Genomic DNA, 25240 nt, shown 5'->3' with positions numbered 1-25240 from the left:
ACTGAAAGACTAATTCTTCTAAACTGGACGGAGCATAAAACAGCCTGCCTCACAAGGGACTCTTGGCTGAAGGAATACCTGGACTTGCTAAACATGGAACGGGCAGCTTGCCTGTTAAATGACTTTGATAAGGCCTTGAGGACCACTGGTACATTGTCTGTACACTTTTTAAACAGTAGCCTGCAGTATAAAAGGCTTGTACACAGCGGATGTATGAGATCCAATGTATGTTACGTAACATTCCTAATGTCAACCCTGCATCCTGTAGCTTTTTTTCCTTCTTTTTTTGGTTACTGTTTGTTTTGTTTTTTCTCCTCTTTTTCCATGCGGCGTCTTTTTTTTATCAGATTTTCCCTTGTTGAATGTGTGTAAAGTCAAAAAAAAAAAAACAGCAGTACCCCAAAGCAGTGGTGATGAGCTACATAGTGGCATACACACAAGCACGTGAAGCCGGACCAGTTTACCACAGCAAACCACAAAGACGCTCAGAAAACAACACCTCTTCAAGAAGGTCTCAGTCAGTTGTTTTGGTGTGCACCTGAGTGTGACTGCTGTGTTCACACCTGCCCAAATGAACCGCACTGAGGAGGCAAATGAACTTGAGTTTGAACTTAACCAAACAGGGCAGGTGTGAAAGCACCTTAAAGGTAGGATCTGGAGGATTTTCAAACAAAACAAAATATAGACATATACAAATGAAATCCTGCTTAATCATTACCTATGGGCTTCTACTCGTGTGGTGGTGACTCTGTTTGCAGAGCTCCTGCCCTTTAACTGTATTTTGATGTTTTTGTGAGCTCGGACCGCTTCTGGGCGGAGATTTCCCCAGCCAATGAGAGAGCGCAGGTGCTGTGCCCGAGCGTGTCCGAACGTGCACCAGCGCGAGCCTTGCCTGAACCTCTTCTGTGAAGCCTTCTTCCGTACCTCCGGGCTCCGTACACCCGGGAGAGTTGAGCCTGATAGGAGGGGCCGAATTTGAATGTGTGTTTACAAACAGCAACTGGAAAATCCTCCAGACTAGGGATGGGCATCAATTTTCGATTATCGATGATTGATTGTTAAGGCTTTTGATCGATCACAAATAATTTTGATCGATAGTTGCAGTGTTTCCCCTACAATGCCTGGCATAGGTCCGGCGAGCCGCCGTGCCAACGAGACCCCCCACCTGGCGAGTTGCCATACCAACGAGACCCTTCCGCCCGGCGAGCATGACGGCTCGACAGGCCTACGAGACCCCCGCCCGACCTATGCCAGGCAAAAAATCAGAAACAGACGGAGGCTCTCATCACTCTCCAAAGCCTTGGCGGCTTCCCTTGAGGCCTCTGAAAACACTACGCCATTGAAAGTCGGAGGTTTTGCTGAAAACTGAAGCCTGTAACTCTGGCTGCCAACGGTTGTAAACACCCACGGGTGAACTGCACACGCGCACCATTTTTCCTCTTTGGCCTGGGGGGTTGAAGCTCAAAACTGGGGCAGCTGCGCTCTCTTGCGGCGACAGTCTGCACTGCACTCTTTTGTTTTCTCTCTTTTGAAATACTCGTTTATCAATTAATCGATGATTGATTGTTAATTTTTTTGATGATCGAATAATGAATTTTGATCGTTTGCCCATCCCTACTCCAGACCCTACCTTTAAGACATGGCATTTACAAGAATGGACAGATGTAATAATGTACGTACATACAGACAACCCAAAAACACAAATATGTACTTTGGGGTGAACCGTCCCTTTAACTCACATTTTATCAACGGTTTCTGGCTGAGGAGAAAGTGTGTGCTTTGTGAGTGTGTGTGCAGACAAAAAGAGACAGAAATCAAAAATGTCCTCGTATTGTTCTGTAAACTTTTTCACCTTTATTTTCTACATTTGGATCAGCTCAGTGTGGAAGTCTGGACATGTCAGTTAACTTCAAACCCTCCCCCCCAAGAATCTGAACAATCTCCCTCTGTCTCACAATCAAAACAAAACAAAACAAAATAAACGTTCACATACTCCCGACGCAGTCACTCGCTCAGACGTGAAATCAGTCGACGGCCTCCTCTCACTATCGTGTCCACAACAAAGATGAACCAGTGTCCTATCTGTAAACCCCTCCTCCACTGGAGGAAGCCCAAATGGTTAAAACCTTTATGAAATCACCTCTCCTGCTCTGACCTACAGGAGTGATACAAAAAAATAAAGAAAAGCATGATGGTTGAAATGAAAATGAAATCACTACTGTAACCATTAAGCTGTCTGGCTCACTGAGATATGAATAGTGAAATACTGCAGGTGAGCTTGCACAGTGAGATATGTAGTTATGGATTAAGATATGTCTGCTGCTGCTGCGCTCTTTGTGATCCACAGTTCAACTCTTCACTCCCCTCGGCTCTCTACAATTATTATTCTGTCCCTGATTAAGTCTCCTAACACACCTCGGCGACGTCTCTTTGATATTTCAACAACCGCTTCCCAGGCTTCCTTTCCTCCTGTAGATATGTCCTCAGGAGAGTGCGGAGACTCGGCTCTGTTTAGAAAATAAAAACAGCTTTTTGCTCTTTTGTACAACAAACGCAGGGGTGTGCTGATCTGACGTCAGTCTACGCTATGGGCTCTGTTTGTCCAACAGCGAGGAATCAGAGAGCTGTTTTGTCCTAGTAAACAGGGAGCTGATGGACTGGGGATTAGTACTGGAGACACACGCTCACACACACACACCATCCATCCACACACTCCACCGGAGGAAAGAAGCCCTTGGAGTGTTTTTTTAAGAGGTCATTGAGAAGAAGATATGACAGAATGGATTTAAGTATCAGGCTAGTGCTGCCATTTTCCTATATGTATACAGGATGTGTGTGTGTGTGTGATGATGTAGTGCCTTATGGGAGAGCTCCCTATAGTTTAACACTACATGAGGCAGTGAACATCAGTTACATATGCAGAGTCCTGTGTGTATGTGTACGTGTGTGTGTGTAAGCTCTATGTTAAACATCTTTAAAGACAACAGAGACGGACAGACAGACTAGGATTACTGCTCTGTGGCACTCTCACAGGACTGTAGAAACAGACAAAGCCATGTAAAAACTTGACATAGAAATCTCAAGATATCACAAACATCATATTTCTCTATCTCTAGATCTCTGCGGATGGCAGACGTCAGGTCCTCGTGTTCGGTCATCCTTTTTTTTCTCTTTTCTTTTTTTTTTTGTTTCAATGTGCGGTCCCTTGGAAATTCCTCAGCAAGGAGGCTTCAGTCTGTTGGATGAGATGCCGTGGAGAAACACCAGAGGGAGACATACACTGCCGCAAGACTGTAGGAGGGGCTCTGACACACACACACACACACACACACACACACACACACACACACACACACACACACACACACACACTTACACATGCACCCTTCTTCATAAGAGTTCATTTTCAAAATCCATGACAAAATTAAATTAAAAAAGAAAGAAAGAAATCAACAAGGAATTCAGCCCCCTTCTCAAAGCATACATTCATCTCGGAGTACACACACCCATTCACAGCCACACACACAAACATGTAAGTGCACACACTCTCTCATAAGAGGCAGTCAGTAAACGTTAAGTGATGAGTTGAGGGGTTGACTGCTTTGTCCAAGGAAGCTGTGAGTGCAAACCTCCACTCCACTGGTCAGTTTTACAGTCGCGCCCAGCGAGCGAGTCCCTCACTGCGGTTAAAATCTCTTATAAAAAAAACAAAAAACAAACTTAAAACAACAGCTGTCGTCTCCTAGAGGGACTCTTTCCTCTTCTCTCGTTCCGAGGAGGGTCAAACACACTCCTCCCTCTGATCTCTGGCAGAGGTAGTACCGTCCAGTCCGTCCTCCTCTCTTCCCGAATCCCCTCGTGGGAAGTCTTTCCTCTCCTTGTGCCCAATTTTAATAAACACGTCTGTTCCCCTGATTGCTTGCTCTGGGCCGCGGTGTGTGTGAGTGTGTGCGTTTGTGAGTGTGCAGAGTGTGGTCAGAAGGCTTCTGGTAGTGTGACGTTGCGGAGTAGCCACTGTTGGGAGCGTGTGTGTGTGCAGTCTTTGACGCTGGGCACCTGGCTGTCCTCCTCGCTGGCCTTGTCCAGACACTGGTTACTGTTGACGTGGACCAGGGTCAACTTCTGCACGGGAGGGAAACACAGAGAGAGTGTGTGTGTGAGTAAATACATATTCATGTGTGTCTGGAGACAGGGTTCCTCGTTTGTTCAATTTCAACATTTCTCAGACTTTCATTTTGAGGTTGAATTTAGTTTTGGCTTCGCTCTTGGTGTAAAGCATGCTGTGGTTGAGTTGGGTAATGTGTCAACTTGGAAATATATTACACTCAGACTGACAGTAAATATCCCACTAACTGAAATGACAGCTGGTTTTAAATATGTGTTGTCATACTGTATGTATATTGGGAATACACATTTGAGGTTTTTAAAAAGATCTGGTCATGTTTATTTATTAAGAAATAATTGAAAACTGTAAATGAATAAACTGTTTAAAATAAATTATCCACCTTATTCCAAGCCCCCCATGATACCTTGCATGAATTATGGGAGCAACTTCAGGCGCTGAACCGAAACCAGCGATTTCCAATGATAACAATTTGTTTACAGTTTGTATACAGTACTCTATTCTTCTTTCCAAGAGCAACTGGGAAATAAAACGTGGAACACACCACCTGTTATACACGCTAGCAACCAGATTGCCTTGCTCCGTTAAAATATTGTTAACTTTAACATGGCCTGAGCTAGCTTAAGGTGAACATCTGCTCCTTCTAAAGATGATTTCTGATTTCTGATGACTTATTAAGAGATACTAACACATTTAGCAAACATTTAACATCATTCAGTATTAACTGTAGCTCCATGTAAAGTGAATAAATGTGAAGTTTCCCAGCTAATCCTCCGCTCATCTGCGCTAACAACGCAGTTTACACGTTTTTTAACTTCTGATTTATTAAAAACTGTTCTGAAAGAAACATGATGCTGAATTTAGCAGCAGACTTCGTAATAGTAATATAAAGTAGTAGTTTGTAATAATAAAATAACTTTTGGCATTCATTTTTTATATGATATAAAGGAAGTGTGGTAAATCAGTGACACATTCTCAGCCCTAATGACTAAATACATTTTTCAAGATGTGTTGCTGAGTTTATTTTCTAATGTAGGTTGAGAATGAAGTCAGACAGGGAAAGACAGGGGTATCATGTACTGATGTTGAGTGACGGACCTGTCAGTCTAGGTGTCATTCTCTTCTGCAAATTCTGATTTAATACTTTTTCGCTATGTCTGGTGAAACTCTTGCGGTTTTATTTATCATATCAATGGTAACCATGGCAACATGAACAATTCCTTTTTGTTCTGGTTACATGTTCAACACACAAAAATGTAGCTTAGACTGGTTGTTAGTCGTTACAGACACGGACAGTGCAACAGGTACCAGAGCTCCGCAAAGACATTTTTAGAAAATGCTAAGTTAACATTAGTTAAATATTTATTAAATAATAAATCAGTATTTGCTAAACTGAAGGTGAATTATTTTCAAAAAGAACCGTCATTGGTGGTTAGCCACCAACAGTAGCCACTGGGACTAACCACAGACTGTCTATGGGACTAACTAGCTTACTGCTACTTCCGCTCTCTCACTGGAAGTTGCACCCATAATCATTTCTACAGTAGTGCCCTCAGGAATAAGGTGGATACAAAACTTAAAGGGGACCTATTATGCTTACCCATATTTTGTGTCTGAAATATAGTGCTACAATAAAAATGTTTATATGAAACTTGGCCTTAGTTTCAAATAATGAGGTAAGCTTGTGTAAAAATTAGGGCTGTCAATCTATTAAAATAAACATTGTTTAAAAAATCACATTTGCAATGCAAACACTGCAGTTTACACATCTAAATGTGGTTTCTTTACTTAGATAAACAAAGTCTGGTGCATAATCAGCACCTCATTTGTGTTTTTTCCAATTGTTCTCTCCACTTTATGCTGAGGCTGTTTACTGTAAACTGCAGTAATCAGTGTATTTTAGCAACAGGAAACACTCAAAGTTTTGGATACATGGGGCTGTAAAATTGAGGTGAAATCAGTTTGCATTTTGTCTGCTTTATTGTTTTCATTTCACTGGTGTTACTGTGGGGGTTTTTACACTAATTTCAAATGGAAAAAAAATAAAACAAGGAGCATCTGGAATACATCTCCTTCTAGGCTTTTCTGGTTAACTTAATTTTCTCTACTTTTCAAGCCCTCTGTGTTCACTGTACCGATAAATCTGCGTTCATTATGTCCTCACGTGCACCCTAACATGTACATTTTCTTCATGCCTTCCACTCACCACAGGGTCGTACTCCCAGAGCTGGTTGCCTTTTAGGTGATGGCACTTGAGCATCATGACAGGTCCGTTCAGCTTGGACACGTCTAGACACAAGTCGTCTGTCCTGATCTCCTTATTGGCCGTGTACGAGAAAACCTGCACGTCACGCAGACAGATTCCTGATTTAAAACACTTTACATCTTTATTCTCTCTTTTGTGATTACTGTCAGTAATATCACAGCGTTTACTGTTAGGAACAGCAGCTCTACTCTGAGCTCCCTCTGGATGTCTGAGCTTCTTACCCGGTCTCTAAAGGTTGAGCCCTGCCACCCTGCGGAGGAAACTCATTATCTGTTATCCACAATCTCATTCCTTACGTCACTACCCAAAACTCATGATCATAGGAGAGGGCTGTAGGGTAGATGGGCTCAGCTCACTCTTTACCATGATAATCTAACTCTCTTTTTTAACCTCACTTGTGAACAAGACCCCAAGATACTTGAACTCCTCCTTTTGAGACAGCAAACCAAGAGGGAAAAATCCACTGTTTTCCAGGATAGAACCATGCTGACTTTCATCCCAACTGCTTCATACTTGACTGCAACTTGCCCCAGGGCGTGCTGGAGGTCACGGTCTAATGAAGCCATCAGAAAGACATCATCTGCAAAGAGCAGCAAAGCAATTCTGAGGTTCCTATAACTGGACACTCCCACCTCCCCTCAACTGGGCCTTGAAGGCCTGTCCATGAATATCACAAACAGAATCAGAGACGAGGACAACCCTGGTTGAGTCCAACACCCACTGAAAACATGTTTGAGCTTCTGCCAAGGATACGGACATGGCTCTCACTCCAGTTATACATGGACCGGATGACTCATAGCAACGACCCTGGTATCCCATAATCTGGCATTACCCCCCAAAATCCTCGGGGGGTATAGTGGTAAGCCTTCTGCAATTCCCTTCAAAACATTAAGAGGGTAAATGGCTGGGCCGCTGTTCAATGACCAGGATGTAATGCTCATCCTGAATCCGGGGTTCAATAATCGGTCACAGCCTTCCAGCCCCACGGAATAAGGTTTTCCCAGGGAGGCTGAGCATTGTGATACCCTGATAATTGGAGCAACCCCTCCACCACATTAGTCTGCCGTTTATTAGGCATTGTCCACAACCTCCACAAGACATTAAAGAGGCGTTCAAGACATCTCAGCATTTAAGGGTGTATCTCATCAACGCCTGGTGCCTTGCAGCTCGGAAGCTTCTTAACTACCTCGGAGACCTCTGCCAGGACTATGAGAGTGAGGCATTCCCGAGTCTTTAAACTCTGTCTCCCCCACAAAAGATTGTACGGTTCAAGTGCTTTTTCCACCCCTCAACACTATCCTCAGTCCAGGTCAGCAGTTCTCCTCCCCTGCTGAACACAGCCTGAGCCAAGCCCTGCTTTCCCTTCCTGAGGCGTCTAACGCTTTGCCAGAACTTTCTTGAGGTCAACGGAAAGTCTTTCTCTATAGCTTTCCCAAACTCCTCCCACACCTGGGTTTTTGCTTTAGAGACCACCAAAGCCGCAGCCACTCTGGCCTTTCAATACCTGTTTTCTACTTGAGGAGACCGTTGGGCCAACGGAGCCAAAAGGCTTCTTTTTTCAGCCTGGTGTCCTCCTTAACTGTCCACCGTCTACCAGCAATGCAGTGACAGGCACTGACCACACCTCCTAACAGCTGCCTAGAGTCTTTGAAAATGGTCTACTTGGATTCCTTGTCTCCAACCTATCTTAGAATCCATAAGAAATTCTTCCGGAGGTAGGAGTTAAAGACCTCACGGACAGGGCCCTCAGCCAGACGTTCCGAGTTCACCCTCAACAAGGTCTGTCTGGCCACCTGCCCTGTCATCTAAAACAATTCACCACTCACATATCACAAAGGTGGTGATCAGTGGACAGTTCTGCTCGTCTCCTCACCTAAGTGTGCAAGATATACGCCCACAGATCTGATACAACTACAAAGTTGATCATTGATCTTTGGCCTAGGGTGTTCAGGTACAAAGTACACTTATCAATCATCCTATGCTCAAACACAGTTTGTTATGGCCAATCCATGACTCGAACAGAACAAAGCACCACTCACGTTTAGATCAGGGAGGCTTTTCCTCCAGATTTCTCCATTGTTGCCATAAGAGCATTGAAGTTTCCCGGCAGAACTATCAGTCCCTAGACGGTAGCCTTTCCAGGACATCACCCAGAGACACCAAGAAGGCCAGATAGTCTTACCGCCATTCAGTGTCTAGGCCCAAGAAGTCAAAGCCTTTCTCTCAGCAACTCATTGTCACATAAACTCTCTCGTTCTACAGGGAGAACTCCAACACAGCCACAGCCATCTTGTGTATCCAAATACACGCCTGACACCTCTCACCCTGGGCAACCTGAAAAAGCAGAGTCCAGACCGAGTGCTATGCAAAGGGGTGAGCCCAGCTACATCTAGTTGTTACAGCGTCACCTTCTGCACTAACTTCCCTCCCTGCCATGGAGGTGGCAATCCACCAGACTAGAACCAGCCTGCAATGTCAAGGGTCAACACATCGAGGTCCTTACCTTGGCCTGTTGCCCAGCTGGAAATGCACCTGAGCACAATGTTTATCCCTGCTAGTGGTTCACTCAAAATGTGCTTTATAACAACAAATACTGACACAAAACAATTTTATAAAGTGTTTACTGTTTACACTTTAATTATTTTGTGTAAATATGTGTGTCTTTATGTTGTTTTTTTTCTCTTCCTCACATACCTGGTTGCCTCCCATGCCGTGGCAGTTGAAGATGCCAACTTTCTCATTCTCCTTGCGGGCCATGTTGTCCAGGCACTGGTTGGTCTCCACATTACGGATCTGGGCAGAATACACACAGAAAGCGACATCTTACTTTTCTTGTCTTGTCATCTTACTTCAAAAGAAAAACACACCCTTTAACTCAAACAGACTCAGATTCATTGTGTCTGCTTGGACCTCAGCCCAAAGGCAGTGAATCATAGATGCATCTGTGTGTGTGTGTCTGTCTGTCTGTCTGTCTGTCAGCAAATGACAGTATCTAAAGTTTTGTGAGTTAGACTGTGTTTGTGTGTGTGTGTGTGTGTGTGTGTGTGTGTGTGTGTGTGTGTGAATAAGCATACCTCTCCCAGGGAGTAATAGTGTCTGGGGATCTGAGAATCAGGGTAGACGTTCTCCAAGTACCAGCTGAAGGGTTTACATTGAAGCTTTTGTCTCAGAGCCGTGCGAGACGTGATGTCACCGTAGTCCACTTTGGTCACACCTGGACACAGACACACACACAGACACATTAACATGAAGGTCACTAACTATGTCACCAAACTACATTAATACAGACCACTGTTTGCTGAGTGCCTGTTAAATCCATTTTTCCATGTATGCATTATTTAAAGTGTGTCACTGGAATGAGGCCACTCATTGATTTACAGCACTCGCACTTAATATCACTGAATTGCAGAGCTCTGATGGTCAAGAAGCTGAAAACGCCCAATGCTGAAGTGACACATGAATATCAAGCCTCCACAGACTAGGTGGAGTTTGCTCTTTTGCAGAGGGCAGCAGCTGTAGTCGGCTCGGATTCACGACTATTACAAAAGATTCTAAAAAAAGACCTAGTTTCCAAAGAAAAAGAGAGTCCATACAAACATTTCAAACCAGTCTTACGGGATAATCCACTTCTTCGTATGCGTTTGCTAAATATGTTCTAAACACTCAGCACAAAGTGTGTGTTGGTTTGACCAAGTTGACGTATTCACCTTTTACTCCTCCACTGGTCAGAACCACTGAGGAATCCCATGTGCCATATTGTTACAGGATGTGCGGGGTCAGATTAGCCATTGAGTGAGCTATAACAGAGCACTCTAAAGTGTTGTATAACCGGATCCAGACTTCTGAAATACAGCCCCCATTTCGTATTTCTTTAGTGACTCAAAGCCATCTAATGTTGCGTTTCCCACAGCAGAAAACCAGCAGAACTAATAAGAGCTTTGTGGGCAGCATTGAAGTAATACTCCAGTCCCCAAATGATCATTTGTATATCAAGTATTGACCCTGTGTTGTGTTGAATTTGTGATTAAACTTTGTTTTTCTCGCATGCCTCTGGTGATCGTATAATCCAAAAACAGAGAAGCAAAACTACATAAAAACATCTGTTTACAAACTCTCACACAGCTTGTGCAGTATAATTCAAGTGTCATTTATCCCAGTACTTCTCAAACAGTCGGCCTTTTCAGACAGGGAACTTAACTGAAAGTGAAACTATGCTCTCTTCAAAGCCAGACTCCTTTGACAAAACATTAATTTTACCTTGCTGAACACGAGAGCTGCTGGTCTACCACTGCCTCAATCAGTAAGTTTGTTTTTGTCATTTTGTGACTTGGATGTTTTCAATGGGTTAGTTCAGATTCACCAAAGTCACACAATAACACAGACAAACTGACTGATTGAGGCAGCGGTAGACCAGCAGCTCTCGTGTTCAGCGACGTAAAATTACTGTTTTTGTCAATGGAGTCTGGCTTTGAAAAAAGCATAGATAAGTTTTACTTTTAGTTACATTTCCTGTTGGAAAGGGTTGTCTGTTTGGGACGTGCTGAGCATACGACTGGATAAATGAGACTTGGATCATACTGCACGAGTTGAGCGAGATTTTGTAAACGCTTTTGATTCCTGTTGTAAAACGTGTCCCCTATGACCTTGAATCGTCAAAAAATTCTCAGTTTTTGGATTCTTTGTTCGTCATGTGGAAAAAAATAAAGTTTTCCTCATGACTTAACGTAACATGGGGTGAGTAACTGATATACAAATGGCTATTTGGGAAGTGAAGTATTCCTTTAAGAAAGAGGAAGACTTCTCCTTGTGACACAGTTACGTCACGGCAGTTGCACTTGCATTGCAGTGGCATTAAAACAACGGACACTGGAGATAAATGGTTGAGATGATGTCAGAACAGGATTACAAAAAAAGATAACCTTTATTTTTATAGAAAACCGTCACCAAGGACGCCATTTGAAGCTAAACTAAGACTTCTACGGTTGCTAGACTTTTATGTAAACAAAAAAATCTACATAATATCTTCAAATGCAATTCACAGAGCCCTACAGTTACAACATGAAATGATATTTATATTTAGACACGTCTAGTAGCAGCAGTATTTACATTGTTCTACATTGCATTACACAAAAAATGAAAGTTAAAAAAAATGAAGTTAATACTAACTGAACCAAGGAGGGCAGTTTGCCGTCAGTATATAAATGTTTGACTTGTTTATGTCTTATAAAGCTTCAATTTTTGTTTGGTGTGTCAATAGGCAGACAACATTAGCTAGCTAGCACACTTCCACTTCATATTATATTTGGACATGTCCACAACTAGGACAATAAACCAAATCCATGCTTGACAAATGTGAGTTTTTACAAGTCCTTATCAATAATTAATAATAAAGTAATAATTCAGTTCATATACGTCTAACACACACTCCTCTAGTGAATATTGAGCAGCAGTGATTAGCCTAAATATTGAGATTCAAATTAACTGGAGACAAAACGTTTTTTTCCTACTACACATAGATCATAAACCAATTGATATAAAAATGACTCATTGCAATCGGTTGAGAAATATAAACTAGTGCTTTTTACACCACTACTGTCACTTTCAGCCACCAGTTTGGCTCCTCTTACTAAATACGTAATCGCTGTTTACACAAAAAGTGTCTATAGGCTACAGGTTGTTGTGAGTCAACTAACATGACATAAATAAGCCAGTTCCCTTGATCAACAATGCTAGTTAAGTGCTTTGAAGGACCGCTACTATTAAGGACTTCTGCTGCGAATGAAATTGACTTTGACCTGACGGACACATCAGTTATTGTTGACCGCTCATTGCAAAATAATGCCTGTTCAAAACTGAACACGGTTACAAGAACACAATGTCACACAGAACAATGACGGCAAAACAAAATGGTGGTTCATTCCAGCTATCAACTACACACTGTGAGTTGTGCAGATTTGGCTCGCCAACAACAGAACTGCTCTCCCTCGATGAGAATCTGCAGCCCACAAAACAAAAGTAATGGGTAATTGAGTTTTTTAGCAAGCTCCAAGCCCGTTCTGAGAGGCGCTTCGCATCTAAAAATATTCTCTTTAGGGACTTTTGCTTTACCTTCGGTTGTCTCTCCTTTGCCAGCTTGTGTGAGTGTGTGTGTATGTGCGAGTCAATAGATGCTTCATAGCGTGAAATTACTCGCCGCCCCCCATCATGCACTGTTGGCTCACCAGCGCAAGATCACACTGTCACCGGGTTAATGGATAGATCACACCTGGTTGCCACAGAGATTAAACTCCACACATGAGCACGTACATGCATGAGCACAAACACACACACACACATACACACACACTCACCAGGAGAGATGATGTAGAAGAAGTTTTTAAATTCATCCATCCAGACTTCTGCCAGGCGTCGGTTGTTTTTGTTGATGATCTGTCCCGTTCCTCCTGGAAATGTGTAGGGTGTTGCCTTTCTGAACACGTGGCCCACATGAGAGCATGTGACGATCTCTAGAGTCCCACCGCACTGCCAAATCTGCGGAACACAACAGATCTGGCATTGACACACGTATATACAGTACACTGTGTAAAATAGACATACTGTCGGGCCTCTGCTGGGAGATAGATGACGCAGTTTGGTCCTGTCTGTGTTGTGACAGTCTGAATAAGTTTGATTAAATGCCAGTGCCTGACAAACTATTAGTCAAGTCGACAATTTAGTCAGAGAAGTCAAACTGACAAGTGTAATGTTCATGTGTGTGTTTCTGAACCCGAGCAGACACTCCTGAACGACTGCCAGAATACAGTCATGTCAACTGGCCGCGGGTGTGTTCACTCACTCTGAAAGAGATTTCCAGGTTCTCTCCACCCCAAATGTCCATGCCTGCGTCATACGTGCCGATCTCCTGGAAATAATCTCTGTCTATGGAGAACAAGCCGCCTGCCATGGTGGGAGTCCTGGAGAGGGACGGGACAGCAGGGCAAATTAAAAGTGAGGTGGGTTAGTGGCACTTAATTCACTGAAGGCCTGCTTTCTAAAAAGGTCACACAGTATCTACAGATCCCATCGGAGTTTTAAATTTCACTGCTCTCACCCCCTGTTCTTCGCTGTTTTCCTGTTTTGTCATTCCCTGTTTTTCGGCTCACTTCTCTGTTGTGTGTCAGTGTTTAATGGGCTCAGGGATCTCCCCCTATTTCTCTCACATAATGGTTTCCTCCTTTGTAGATCAGGCTTATTTTCCTTACTGCCTGTTTTTGCTTTCATTTAACATCCAAGTTTACTTACCAACACACAATGCCTTGCATATAAACGGACAAACGCAGATGAAACATCCTGAGAGCACAAGGAGTAAAACCTTTGGCAGTGAGTGGGAAATAACAAGCAGCACAAACACAAGCTCGCACAACAACACACAGATGTTGTTTGACAATCACAGACAATAACCATAAAACAAAGCAGTGAATCATGGCACTAATAATATTAATAATAGATATGTCGGCTTTTCTTTTCATTGTAAGCACATAAAAGCTTTTTAAACTCTTCAGTCAACATTTAAATCCCTATTTTTACAAGACTCAAACACATCACAGTAAAACAAACAGAGCTAATTGGTGGGAATCCTTGAGATGTACCAAACAATGTCTAATTAAAGACATTCATCTAAACAATGATGGATGAATTCAAAGAATGGATTGCGGGTTGCATCACTTGTAGTGACTGTCTGCCTCGTCTTAAGGTCTGAATTACCAAAGATATTACACTAATGATACTACAGCGCAAACACACCCATAAAGTTTTGCATCTGAATGCTGTTATCCATTTGGCAAAGTGACGATGTTGCATTTGCACTAAGAACACAGTGCAGCAGAGACTGTGCTCCCCAAGACACTGGATTAATGAACTTGCCTCTTACTGCAAAATTTGGGGTCTCTGTATTAACATTCTGCCTTCATTGGATTTAACCAGCCACAGGGATGCGACTCATCCCGGACCGACCTTTAGTTAAACTCCCATGCTGATTTTGTTACACAGTCATATTAAATGACAGAAAATGGAGAACCATACAGGGGTGAAGGGGCTGATGCTGAGCACATTCTTGTTTTTCCTTCCCAACTTTGATTTTGAGTTCGTATGTCAAAATGTCCTAAGGATTATAATAAGTGTTATATCGTAGGCAACTGGACTTGCTTGAGTTTCTTGAAGACGTTTCACCTCTCATCCAAGAAGTTCAGTTCTAACAGGCTGGTGCAGAGTCGCAGACTTTAAACTCTGTGTGGGTGTGAACCCTTACAGAGTCGTTGAGGTCACATGTGAGTTGTTGACCCACCTGGCCATCTTGTGTGTCGTTTGGGTTGGATGGGTCCAGGTGAGAATGGGTGTAAGTCGTCTGGGGAGGGATCCCAACACTGCATTGTGAGTGGGTGATATGTGGTGTCTATGTTATTCATTCAGGCCCAAGGCCCGGCCACCAGACGCATACTGGCGAGCTCCCACCCCCAGGTCTGGCTCCAGAGGGGGACCACAATGTCCCCATACGGGGTGAGGTTCCCCGAATGTGCCGTGTCATCATGGTTTTCTTTAACCACTCTCAAGCCTAGCTCACATTACACGATTTTCACCGTGATTTTGACGTCACAGAGGATCTTGAGAGCCACCTTGGGTCGGAGGTGAGTCGACGGCGAGTCCTCATGTGTGAACAAGCCTATGAGTAAGTCGCCCCCTCCTCTGTGACTGGGACTGGATAACTGGCATGCCTGAAAACTGGAGAAGTCTGACACGACTGACAGAGCAGCAGCCAATGAGAGGCAGGATATGTACCACGTCAGCACGCAGGAGGACGGAAGAAATATGAGGAGGACAAGCCGCAGGGTTGCCACTTGCCAAGTCCGCTTATTAGCCGTGACTTTGGGCTTGTTTCTAAAGTGGAGTTGCTTATTTGGGCTTGCTCTCTCTCTCTCTCTCTATATATATATATATATATATATCCGTCTAATAAGTTATTTAAACGCATGAAAGTCGCTTCTTTTGGGCTTGTTTACATAGCCCTGGTTGCTTGTTTGTCTCCCAAGATCTGGCAACACTGACAAACTGGCAAGCAACAACAACAATGGCAGCGTCCACAGGATCACAGGGAGCGTGTTGTGTTTGGACCCAGGCCCTGGAGGCAGATCTGATTCAACACTGGGAAGAATATCCATGCCTTTACAATGTGTCGTCTCCAAGTTAAAAAACATAGTGTGGTGACGTCACTGCGTTATCTGGGGCTCTGTTGGCGAGGGCTCGGTGGAGAAATCTTGCGGTGTGCACACACAGGTCGTAACGCAGTTGGCAAGACTCCCGCTGACAGAAACACACGTCGCCAGGTATGCACACTCAAAAGATTATGATAGTCTCCACGACGCAAAATCAGGGTGAAAATTGTGCAATGTGAACTAGGCTTTAGTCTGGCCCCTCCCCTGGGTCCACTTTGTCTTGGGAGACCCCACCACAGGTTATTAGCCCCGGACAACACAGCGACCAGGATCACAGGTCACGCAAACCCCTCCGCCATGTTAAGGTGGCGATTCTTGGAGGGGCCTCCCGTTAAAGGTGTAGACCCAGAACACGCTGGAGGAATTACATATCTCATCTGGCCTGGGAACACCCCAGGATGAGCTGGAAAGTGTTGCAGGGGAGAGGGACGTCTAGAATACTTTGCCCAGCCTGCTGCCTTCGCGACCCGGCTTTGGATAAGCAGTTGAAAATAGATGGATAGATGCAGTTAGGGGTACATTTTTATTTATGCTGGTATTTTGAGAAGTTCACTGTTACTTTTTGTCTTATTTGTGCAGGTTCAGCAGCCACAAAAGCAGAAGAATCTTTCTTTGAGTTTGCACTGTTTATCACTTACAAAGAGTAACACAAAAAAAAACTGTTTTCTGCTTAAACCACACTGTAACATTGAAATAAAGTGCCACAGTAAAAACACACTGGTCAATTTGTAGTGAAAATGTGAAATGTTTTTTTCTCAGGTCAATCTGTGGTAAATTTTCTCAGCTTGCAGTCTTAAAGTATTACAACATCTAATTGACACAGGTCTTTTTCTGACCTTGGATACTTGTTGTGTTCTTTTCTCTGTCCAGCAGCTGTAAAAAGAAACTTTCCCAGTGACCTCAGACTTTTGCACAGCTCTGTAAATTACAAGTTAGATGAGCCCATAACAACCAGTTTAGCTGCTGGAGTTTCCTCCTGTAGCGTCACTCTCTGAGGCTCCTCAGCCGGCCTGTAGCGTGTAGAACTCTCATGCTGTGTTCACACTGCTGGTGACAAAGCAACAGCGTGGCCGGCAAAATTATTGTCATTGCTGAAGTGTTGCTTGCTGACGGAGTTATGTTGTCATGGGCTTATATGTGTCTGCTACTTGCAATAAAGCACCTCAACTGACCATCATCTAAAGTTTTTATTTGGCCAAAAATATGTCAGTGCTTTTGATCAGTGTTTGAGCAAAGTGCCATTAATTGCAGTTCCTCTAATGGCCACTTGAGGCTGGCTCCAGAAGCAAGTTAATCCCCATATTAAAATGCCCAACTTTACAGCAGAAATAAACATGTTTACAGCCTGGTACAAAAACTACTTTTACCTGTTTAATTAAAGCTTAAAATTGCGCATATTTAAGGGCAGGCTGCTTGACTGACAGGCTGTCTCCAAGGTGTCACCACAGTCTATCAGTTAGATCCACCTTCTCGTCCAAACATGCTCACTTGTGGCTCCAAATAACAAAGATGGTGACAACAACATGCCAAACTCGAGGCTCCAAACCAGGAGTCCACAAACCAATGGGTAACATCACAGTAGCTACATCCATTATTTTATAAATGCTAGAAGACTTGTAGCCTGTTGCTTTGTCGCTGTTAGTGTGAACACAGCATCAAGGCAGTAATATTAACGGCAATTTAACACCAAATGCACATGTGAGATGTTGAAATCACATCAGTGTTACTCCTCATTCACTGACTCTGCTCTATCTACCTGTTTCTCATTAGCAAATTCTACACTGTGTGAACTACCCTGGTGCTCGACTGAATACACAAGCTTCATTCTGAGAACTTGTTTGTGTGCAATAGCTTTCAGATCTTCTGAGTGACACAGAACTGCTTCATGACAGAACGAGGTTTATGTAAATCATGTCATTAGTCTAAAGTACTTATTAATTTCCTACGCTGACCCTACAACCCATTTTTGTTTTTTAGGCCAGTTACAAGACACCCTCAGGAAAAAATTGTCAGGCACAACTGTGAAAAACAACTGAAAACAGGGGCATGGAGTGTTACATAAGATATATTATGTGTGTGACCTTGAATAATGGCGTCAAGCATGCTCAGAAACAAGAGCAGGAAGAAGAGATGATAGACAGGCAGAAATAAGCTCTGGATTTTAGTTCCAAGGCCTGAGCCATGAGAAATGATACAGTGAAACTACACTGAATCTTACATAAACACCTCGGCTTAAGGGAAGTTCACTCTATTCTTCCTGTGTTTCTGCCATTAGAACATTTTCTGATTATTAACTGTGTGAAATTAAATGGTGACGTATGATTACTCTGCCCACATCAATTGTGAATGCCTATCAGCAACGCTCCCAGGCTCTAAGTTGCTTTAAACAGCTGACTGACAGAGTTAGTGCGGATGATCATGTGATATTTTACTGATGATTCAAATTTGTCCCTGCAGGCAAATTCTTTTTTTCACTTGACCCAGCAGAAAGGGGTAAGGGTCAGCGGCACAGCAGCAGCCCCGGAGCCGGTCGAGATTAGATAACTGGCTGAAAGAAGCTTCAAAATGTCAAACTGGGATCGTCCCGCTGTTTCACCCACCTGACAGGCAGAGTGCGGTCTCCTTTGCGGCGGTCCATCTCTCTCTGGGGTACAGGGTACCAGCGGAAGTTGAGCTTCCAGTTGAAGCCCCCGTACGTCATGTCGGATCCTGCCATGTACTCGAACGTATCATCGCTGATCACGTCGATGATGGGGCACACCACTGTTCTCCTGAAACAAACACACACACATTCATCAGCCTTCTGTTCATAACCCTGGGTGGCTTATTTATACTCAATGTTAGATATGTAGACGGACACAGACTGAGCCTTCTGTCCGTACCGTGTGTTTATTTCATCCTTATTTGTGCACGTTTTCTGAAAGCTTATGGATACCAACAAAACATAGCAGTACCACTGGAAATCATGGGGGCAGTGTAGCATTGTTCAAGCAAGATTTTAAAAATGGTGGCACAGAATGAATCGGTTATATCATGAAAGGAATTCTCTGTGCACATGTTGTGATGTATTTAATGGACACACGCCGCTGCTGTCTACAAGGCTGCCTCTGTTTAACTAACTAACGTAAAGGACGCATTGAGGAATGTGGGTAGTGACGGCCATCACGCTTGAAATTAGGGCTGGGTATCGCCACTGCTATCCCAATTTGATTCGATTTCAGATTCAATAGTTGATATTTCGGTTACAATACCATTTTTTTCTAGAATTTGAAAGACATTCTCAGAGAACTAATACTGCAAACAAGGAATTATTTTAGAAAAGAATAAATTCAGAACAGGAATAAAACAGAATATTTTATGACTAAATGTTGTTTCTAGAGCAGCAGCAGTAATATTAAAACAGCAAAGTCAGAATATAAACTTAATATGTCACCAAACAAATCTAATATGTCAGTAAAATAAATGATATTCCTGACATCACAGTACTGAGTGAGTCCTGTCCTCTCTGCTCCTCCCTCTGCTGCTGAGCAGAGTCACTGCCTGCAAGTCACATGACCGCTGGTAAGTTTCAAGATATGCGGCGAGCTGAGCTACGCCACTGGACATAAATAGTTGTTGTTTGAGCTTGTTGGTAGCAATTTGCTATCAGCTGGAAATCGCCCTGTGCTTGTTTAAAACATAATATTAGCAGCGGTGGATGAAAGACTGTGGACAGAGCAGATTGAAATATCGCTCTTCTACATGTTTCCATACTGACTTTTTCCTCCCGGAGGTTTTACTGCACTCACAGTAACAAGCGCAGTTGTCGTCAGCTCAAGTTACCTTAACCTCTCTGACCTCGCACAGACAGTAGGAAGAGCGGCTGCTGCTGCGGCGTGATAATAAACTACATCAAAACAAAAACGGTAAGCTAACAGTTACAGATAAAAGAGCCGGTAACGTTGGAGCTTCTCAAGACTACGGTCGTTAATAAGTTAGCGCTGCGGCCCGTTTACTACCGGCGAGATTAACAGGGTTAAAGCTTCACATATCCGTGGGAGAAAAGTGTATATTACAAGATCGATCTCTGATTTTATAAATCGATATCGGGTCATTCAAATGAAGATCGATTTGAATCAGATGAATGGATTATATTACCCCATCCCTATTTGAAATGCACTCGCCTATTCTCGTATGTAAATGGAGCAAAATGAGCTTTAATGCTTCTCTGTGAAGCTGCATTACCTCTAGAACCGAATGCATTTAAACAATGAACCATGCTGTGACTTCCAATCAGCCGTCACTCATCGCACCCTCCTACCCCCTGTGTGTGTGTGTGTGTGTGTATGCATGTATGTGTGTGTATTTGAGTATCTGCTTGCGGGAAGCAGTAAACAAAGAATAAGTAATTAAGCATCAAATAAACACAGGGGCAAGCCCCCTGCAGGCTCAACAATAGTTTATTGATTTTTTTATGGTTGCTATAGGTGTGTATGTCTTTTTGTGTGTATGTGTGTGTGTGTCTCACTTGTCTTGCTTGATGCGGGCCAGCAGAGGCTCCAGCCACCCTGTTGTGCATTCACAATGAGCATCCAGAAAGGTGATGACCTAGAAACATTGAGAGAAAACATTAGACAGACCCCAGAGTGCACACAGCATACGGTGAACAGGTCACCAGGTAGTGAGTGTCATGTATGTGCACACAGGCACGCACACACACCTGCCCAGTGGAGATGGACGCTCCCTTGAGGCGAGCACGAATAAGCCCAGACCGCTGCTCCATCCTCACCACTCTGACAGGGACTTCCAGCCTTCTGACGTACTGCTCCAGCGGCCGCTTTAGGAAATCTTTAACACACAAATAAACACAAATATGTAATAAAGAATCCAATAAACACACAGAAGCACACAAGACAGAAAACATAACACACAACATAAGATGGATTACAAGCAACTCCTCCTGACTTTTGTAACAACAGAGATCAAAGGTAGGTGTGTTTCGTTTTCGTGTTTCGTGTTTCTGCTTGTGTGAATGCGCCTTAGCATGCCTGTCGACATCCCTTCTACCTGCAGAGAGCTCCCCTACCTGCAGTCACCCAACACACACACACACACCCTCTGATTTGCACCATGCAACCTGAGGTCCCATAGGGTGAAATGGTGCTGTGTGGTGGCGGATGGGGGGGATTGAGGGTAATAACAGAGTGTAATCCCTGCGGCTGGTGAATTAAAGACCTAATCTCCCCCAAACAGGGATTAGCAGCATTGCACAGGGTGGAGTGGCACACACAGGCCATATATGCTGACTGCAACTTGGGCACCAACACACACACATGCACAAACATAGCTACACACACATAAACCCCGCAAAATCATACAGTAGCTCTAAAAAAATAGGCTAAGCCTCAAACAAGAGGCACAAGCACTGAAGGAATTATCTGCAGGGTGGGTGGGTGGGTGGGTGTGTGTGTGTGTGTGTGTATACCTCTCTCGCTTGCATCGTCCACCAGGACAATCTCCTCCAGCAGTGTGTGCGGAGAGCGGTCGATGACGGAGTGGACGGTTCGCAGCAGTGTGCTCCACGCCTCATTGTGAAATACAATCACCACGCTGGTACGAGGAAGATTATCAGGGTATAACTTGTTCTTGCACCTGCGAAGAGACAATGAAACAATCAGAATAAGATTTTTAATTGGCAAAAACTGCTTTCATGGAATAAAATAAAGATACTCAAAGCTGTGGTTGGTAATTTCAATGAAAATAATTTATTGTCATTTTCTGAAACTGTCTCCATATTCATTAGGAATGTGCACAAGTAGTTGACTAGTCGATTAAATGTTGGTACCTTCACTAGTCAGCACCCTAAATACTAGCAGGTTAAACATATTATTTAAATTATTGTTAAACTGTTAATTAACATGTTTAAATGACATATTAATACATATTCTGATGGCGAATTTTTCTTTTTAACTGTAGGATAAACTGTTATAAAAATGCCGTTGTAATGATCAGGCACGTTTCCTAAAGATTTATTTTCCCACAGAATCTTGGTAAACATTGTTAACTAACTTTTAATTAGTGAATTGTCATGGTTTGTAGGATGATGTGTAATTTCATAACGCACGGTACAAAGTCATACATTTCTGCAGCATTTAAAACACAATTTGGTTACTGAAAAATGTGATTAACTATTTCAAATGGCTCTTATAATATACACAGTAATTTGGGGTGTAAGCTTGTAGATTAAATACCAGCCTAATGTGAGTGACTGTGGCCTGTGTGTGTGTTTAATCACAGGTGCAGGTCAGGTTGCGTGACTTTTATTAACAGGTGTGGCTTTGACAGACATAACGCTGGCTAACGGGTTGGTTGTGGTACTGAGATTCATGGGTATGGGTGGATGTGGGTTTTCAAAAATGGACCCGTGCAGGATTCTGACTGGTTGTTTTGTTCACATGCTGTAAAGCCATTAGAAGTGCTATGAGGTGATTGGGGTGCTTACTTAGTGCTGAGTGAGTAGAGTGACAGTTTCCGCATATACGACAAAAAGTTATATTTCATAGAAGTTACCTCCTACAGCTTTAATGCCTCCACAAATATGGAGACAGAGCAAATGTCATATCACCCCACCACTGAACAGACAGCACACATGGTACAACAAGAGGAAGTATGAGACAAGCATCGAAAAACCAACACGGACGTGGTGACGGAAAGACAACCACATGTGAAATGAGTGAAGATGTAGGCTTTGAACACAGACAAAACTGAACTGACAGAGACAGAGCGAAAAAAACGAAGAGAAAAACACTCTAGTAGAGACATCACAATCCAGCTTCTGTCTGATTGTAAGAGACTGCTACAGAGAGCTGCAGCTGAGGGGAGTCTGCAAGAGATGGAGCTGAACAAGAGGGAAATAGCTGGGACTTATTAAACATCCGCTAAACCGCATTAGTCAGTCATGGAATCACTGCGTTAATCAGATCATCTTTTATGGCCTCGTGAAAAAAATCGTATTTTTAATCGACTTCAAACACTGAAAACTGAGGGTGAATAATGAGCGAGCAGCCGAGCGTGTATCCCCAAATTTAGATGGAGAAAGACAGACACACAGAAATAGTGGGTCAGCATGATGACAGTTGATTAGTGATGCTAATTAGAGTGTGAGTCATTATCATAGCAGTGAGGAGCACACACACATCAAACTCTCTCATTGAGAGACACAGAGGGATGTAAATGTCTAACAGAGCAGAGCAGGCATGAGTGGAGACAAGACAAGATGGATGATAGTGTCACAGACTTATTTAAATAGTCCTTCACACTATTTCCTGAGACGGTGGTTCTCAACCAGGGGTCCTTCAGGGAGTTTCAGAGTGTCCACAAAAAAAGGGGAATAGTTTATCTTTGCTATTTAAATTACTGCAGACATGAGCCAGATGTGAGACAATGCTGTTTTATACTTGTGCGTCATCTGAGCATTTCTACCTGTGCTATAGTGGGTTTGTGTCGCTCTGCAATGACACCTCCAAAACACTAGTTGGCAGTAGGGTTTCTGTGAGGTGCTGTAAAGTTTGACTGACTCAAAACACACCTAAAACATGGCAATAACACAAATAATAAACAAAAGTACAAAATTTGGCATTATAATTGACAAGGGTCAGAGACTTTTGCTAGACACATCTTCCCAACAAATATTGCATGCTAACGTTATTAGCATAAGCCTATGACATTTTATGGTGAATGAGTTAGCCTAGCAGAGTTTTCCTCTACTGATATAAAGCTGGGAACAACGGCAACATTTATCAAAGGTACCGTTACAAAACTTGGCTCAATTATCACTCAAAAGTAGGGGTGGACAATATGGCCCTAAAATAATATCACAATATTTCAGGGCGTTTTTGCGATAACAAATTAATATTTTGATATTTTCGATGATATGACAAAGTAGTAAAAAAAAACCCTGTATTTATGCATTCAGGAACATCAAATTGCAACAAAATAAGTGACACAGTTTTACAGCTTGCCGTCAAATATTCAGTAAAAACTAAAGATAAATGATTTCTCATTTCTTTAGTTTGTGAACAACAGTAACTCAGAGTGAGATTCAGATTCTGTTACAATATCAATAGTTCAACAAAATAAAATCTACCACAAATTACAAACAGCTTAAACAGCTCCCAAATACAATAAACTGTACCCTGGGATCTATATATATAAATAAACAGGTAATTTCCTTCTTTTAGCAAAATCCTAAATGACTGAGTTGTTTTTTTTCCACCCGGACCTTCATGCTCTGCCATTTCTCCTCTAATCATCACGGTGCAACCTGTGACAGGCTGTTATGATACCACAACTATCACACATTCACATATATGTAGTTTTTTGTTGAGCTGCAAGTGTCATGTAGGTTTACATTACCAAAGGTTTATGACAAAAATCACATGACGGCACTGACTCCTCTGTGCACAGGGGGAGAGAGGAGAGGGAGAGACGCTGTGCTGCTGCCAGAGGAGCCGCTGAATGAGTTCCCTCTGAGCGGTAAGTCACTAAAAGAGTCTGAGAAGTCCGGGGCTGTTCATAAGACATTCAGGATGCCACAGTTTATTAGACACTACTAAAGCTGCTCCTCTTTCTGGAACCACTGCAGAGTCGGTAAGAATTTCATTTCCAGACATGTTTGTTGTTGCCGTGAATAGAAGTTTGACGTCACTATGTCAACAAGTCAAAATATTGCGAGTATTTTCATATATATTTTTCATATCATATCATATCAAAATTATTATTGTGAACAAGATGACATAGCACACCCCTACTCAAAAGGTTCACCAAAAACACAACTGTCTTATACTGGACATTTTTATCCACATATACAACATGCTAACATTATTAGCATAAGCCCCACACTTACAGTATCCCACTGCATAAATTAGCAGCTAGCAGACGTTTCTATTCTCATGTGACACCAGCATAAACTGCACACAATGCTTTAGTGTGAGGGCTTCTTTGTCTTCACAATTTATCTTTCTTTCGTTCTTATTTGTGAAATAAAAGTAAATAAAAACTTCGTTTCCACTGAGAGAACTGGTTTCAGTTTACAAAAATAAACAGGAGGTCAGTCACTGTGATGTATAATGACCTTTGGTGGTTACATTCAAAGTGACTTGTCTGATCAAAAGTGTCACTTCCTTCACAGTTATCTCTTCAACTGCTGATGACTATAGACTTCTGGTCTTAATCGTATCTAATGGCCAAAATCTTTCCAGATGGAGGTCCCGGTAGAAACATTTCATAAAGTAGGGGTTTGTGACCTAATGTGTATTAAAGCTCCAGTAGGCAACATTGCTTTAGTATAATTGAGTAAAAATTTTATAATATCCTCTAAGCATAATGTCAATCAAGCGCTCTGAGACAAACAATAGGTTTCTGCACCTCACCATGGCTCTGTGTTCAGCCTCTAAAGAATCAGTATCATGCCGATGTGAATCAACCAATCAAAGGTCAGCTCAGACCACTACGTTCCTATTGGCTGTTCTACTGCATATGCGCGTTCCTGTGCCGCCGGCAGCAGGGGAGAGCAAGCGGCAATGGCGAACAGTGCACCAGGTAAAATAGCTATTCCAGCATTGG

At 42.8% G+C, this 25240-nt stretch overlaps 1 protein-coding gene across 1 annotated transcript in view; it reads right to left on the bottom strand.

The window, feature by feature from the left end:
• Positions 1-1826: 1826 nt before the first annotated feature.
• The window catches only part of galnt1 (UDP-N-acetyl-alpha-D-galactosamine:polypeptide N-acetylgalactosaminyltransferase 1), a 75608-nt gene continuing 52194 nt past the window's right edge, over positions 1827-25240 (bottom strand). The window contains exons 5-14 of the mRNA XM_033640803.2: positions 21102-21268; positions 20337-20464; positions 20145-20224; positions 18238-18408; positions 13225-13342; positions 12740-12920; positions 9464-9603; positions 9084-9182; positions 6330-6464; positions 1827-4122 (exon numbers count right to left, since the gene is read on the bottom strand). Coding sequence (XP_033496694.1) covers positions 3976-4122; positions 6330-6464; positions 9084-9182; positions 9464-9603; positions 12740-12920; positions 13225-13342; positions 18238-18408; positions 20145-20224; positions 20337-20464; positions 21102-21268 — 1366 coding nt within the window. The 3' untranslated portion in view covers positions 1827-3975. The remainder of the gene's footprint in view (positions 4123-6329; positions 6465-9083; positions 9183-9463; positions 9604-12739; positions 12921-13224; positions 13343-18237; positions 18409-20144; positions 20225-20336; positions 20465-21101; positions 21269-25240) is intronic.

This window comes from Epinephelus lanceolatus, chromosome 10 (genome assembly GCF_041903045.1).
Source record: "Epinephelus lanceolatus isolate andai-2023 chromosome 10, ASM4190304v1, whole genome shotgun sequence".
Taxonomy (NCBI): Eukaryota; Metazoa; Chordata; class Actinopteri; order Perciformes; family Serranidae; genus Epinephelus; species Epinephelus lanceolatus.
Note: the sequence above shows the minus strand (reverse complement) of the source record. Positions and strands in the feature narration are given on the sequence as shown.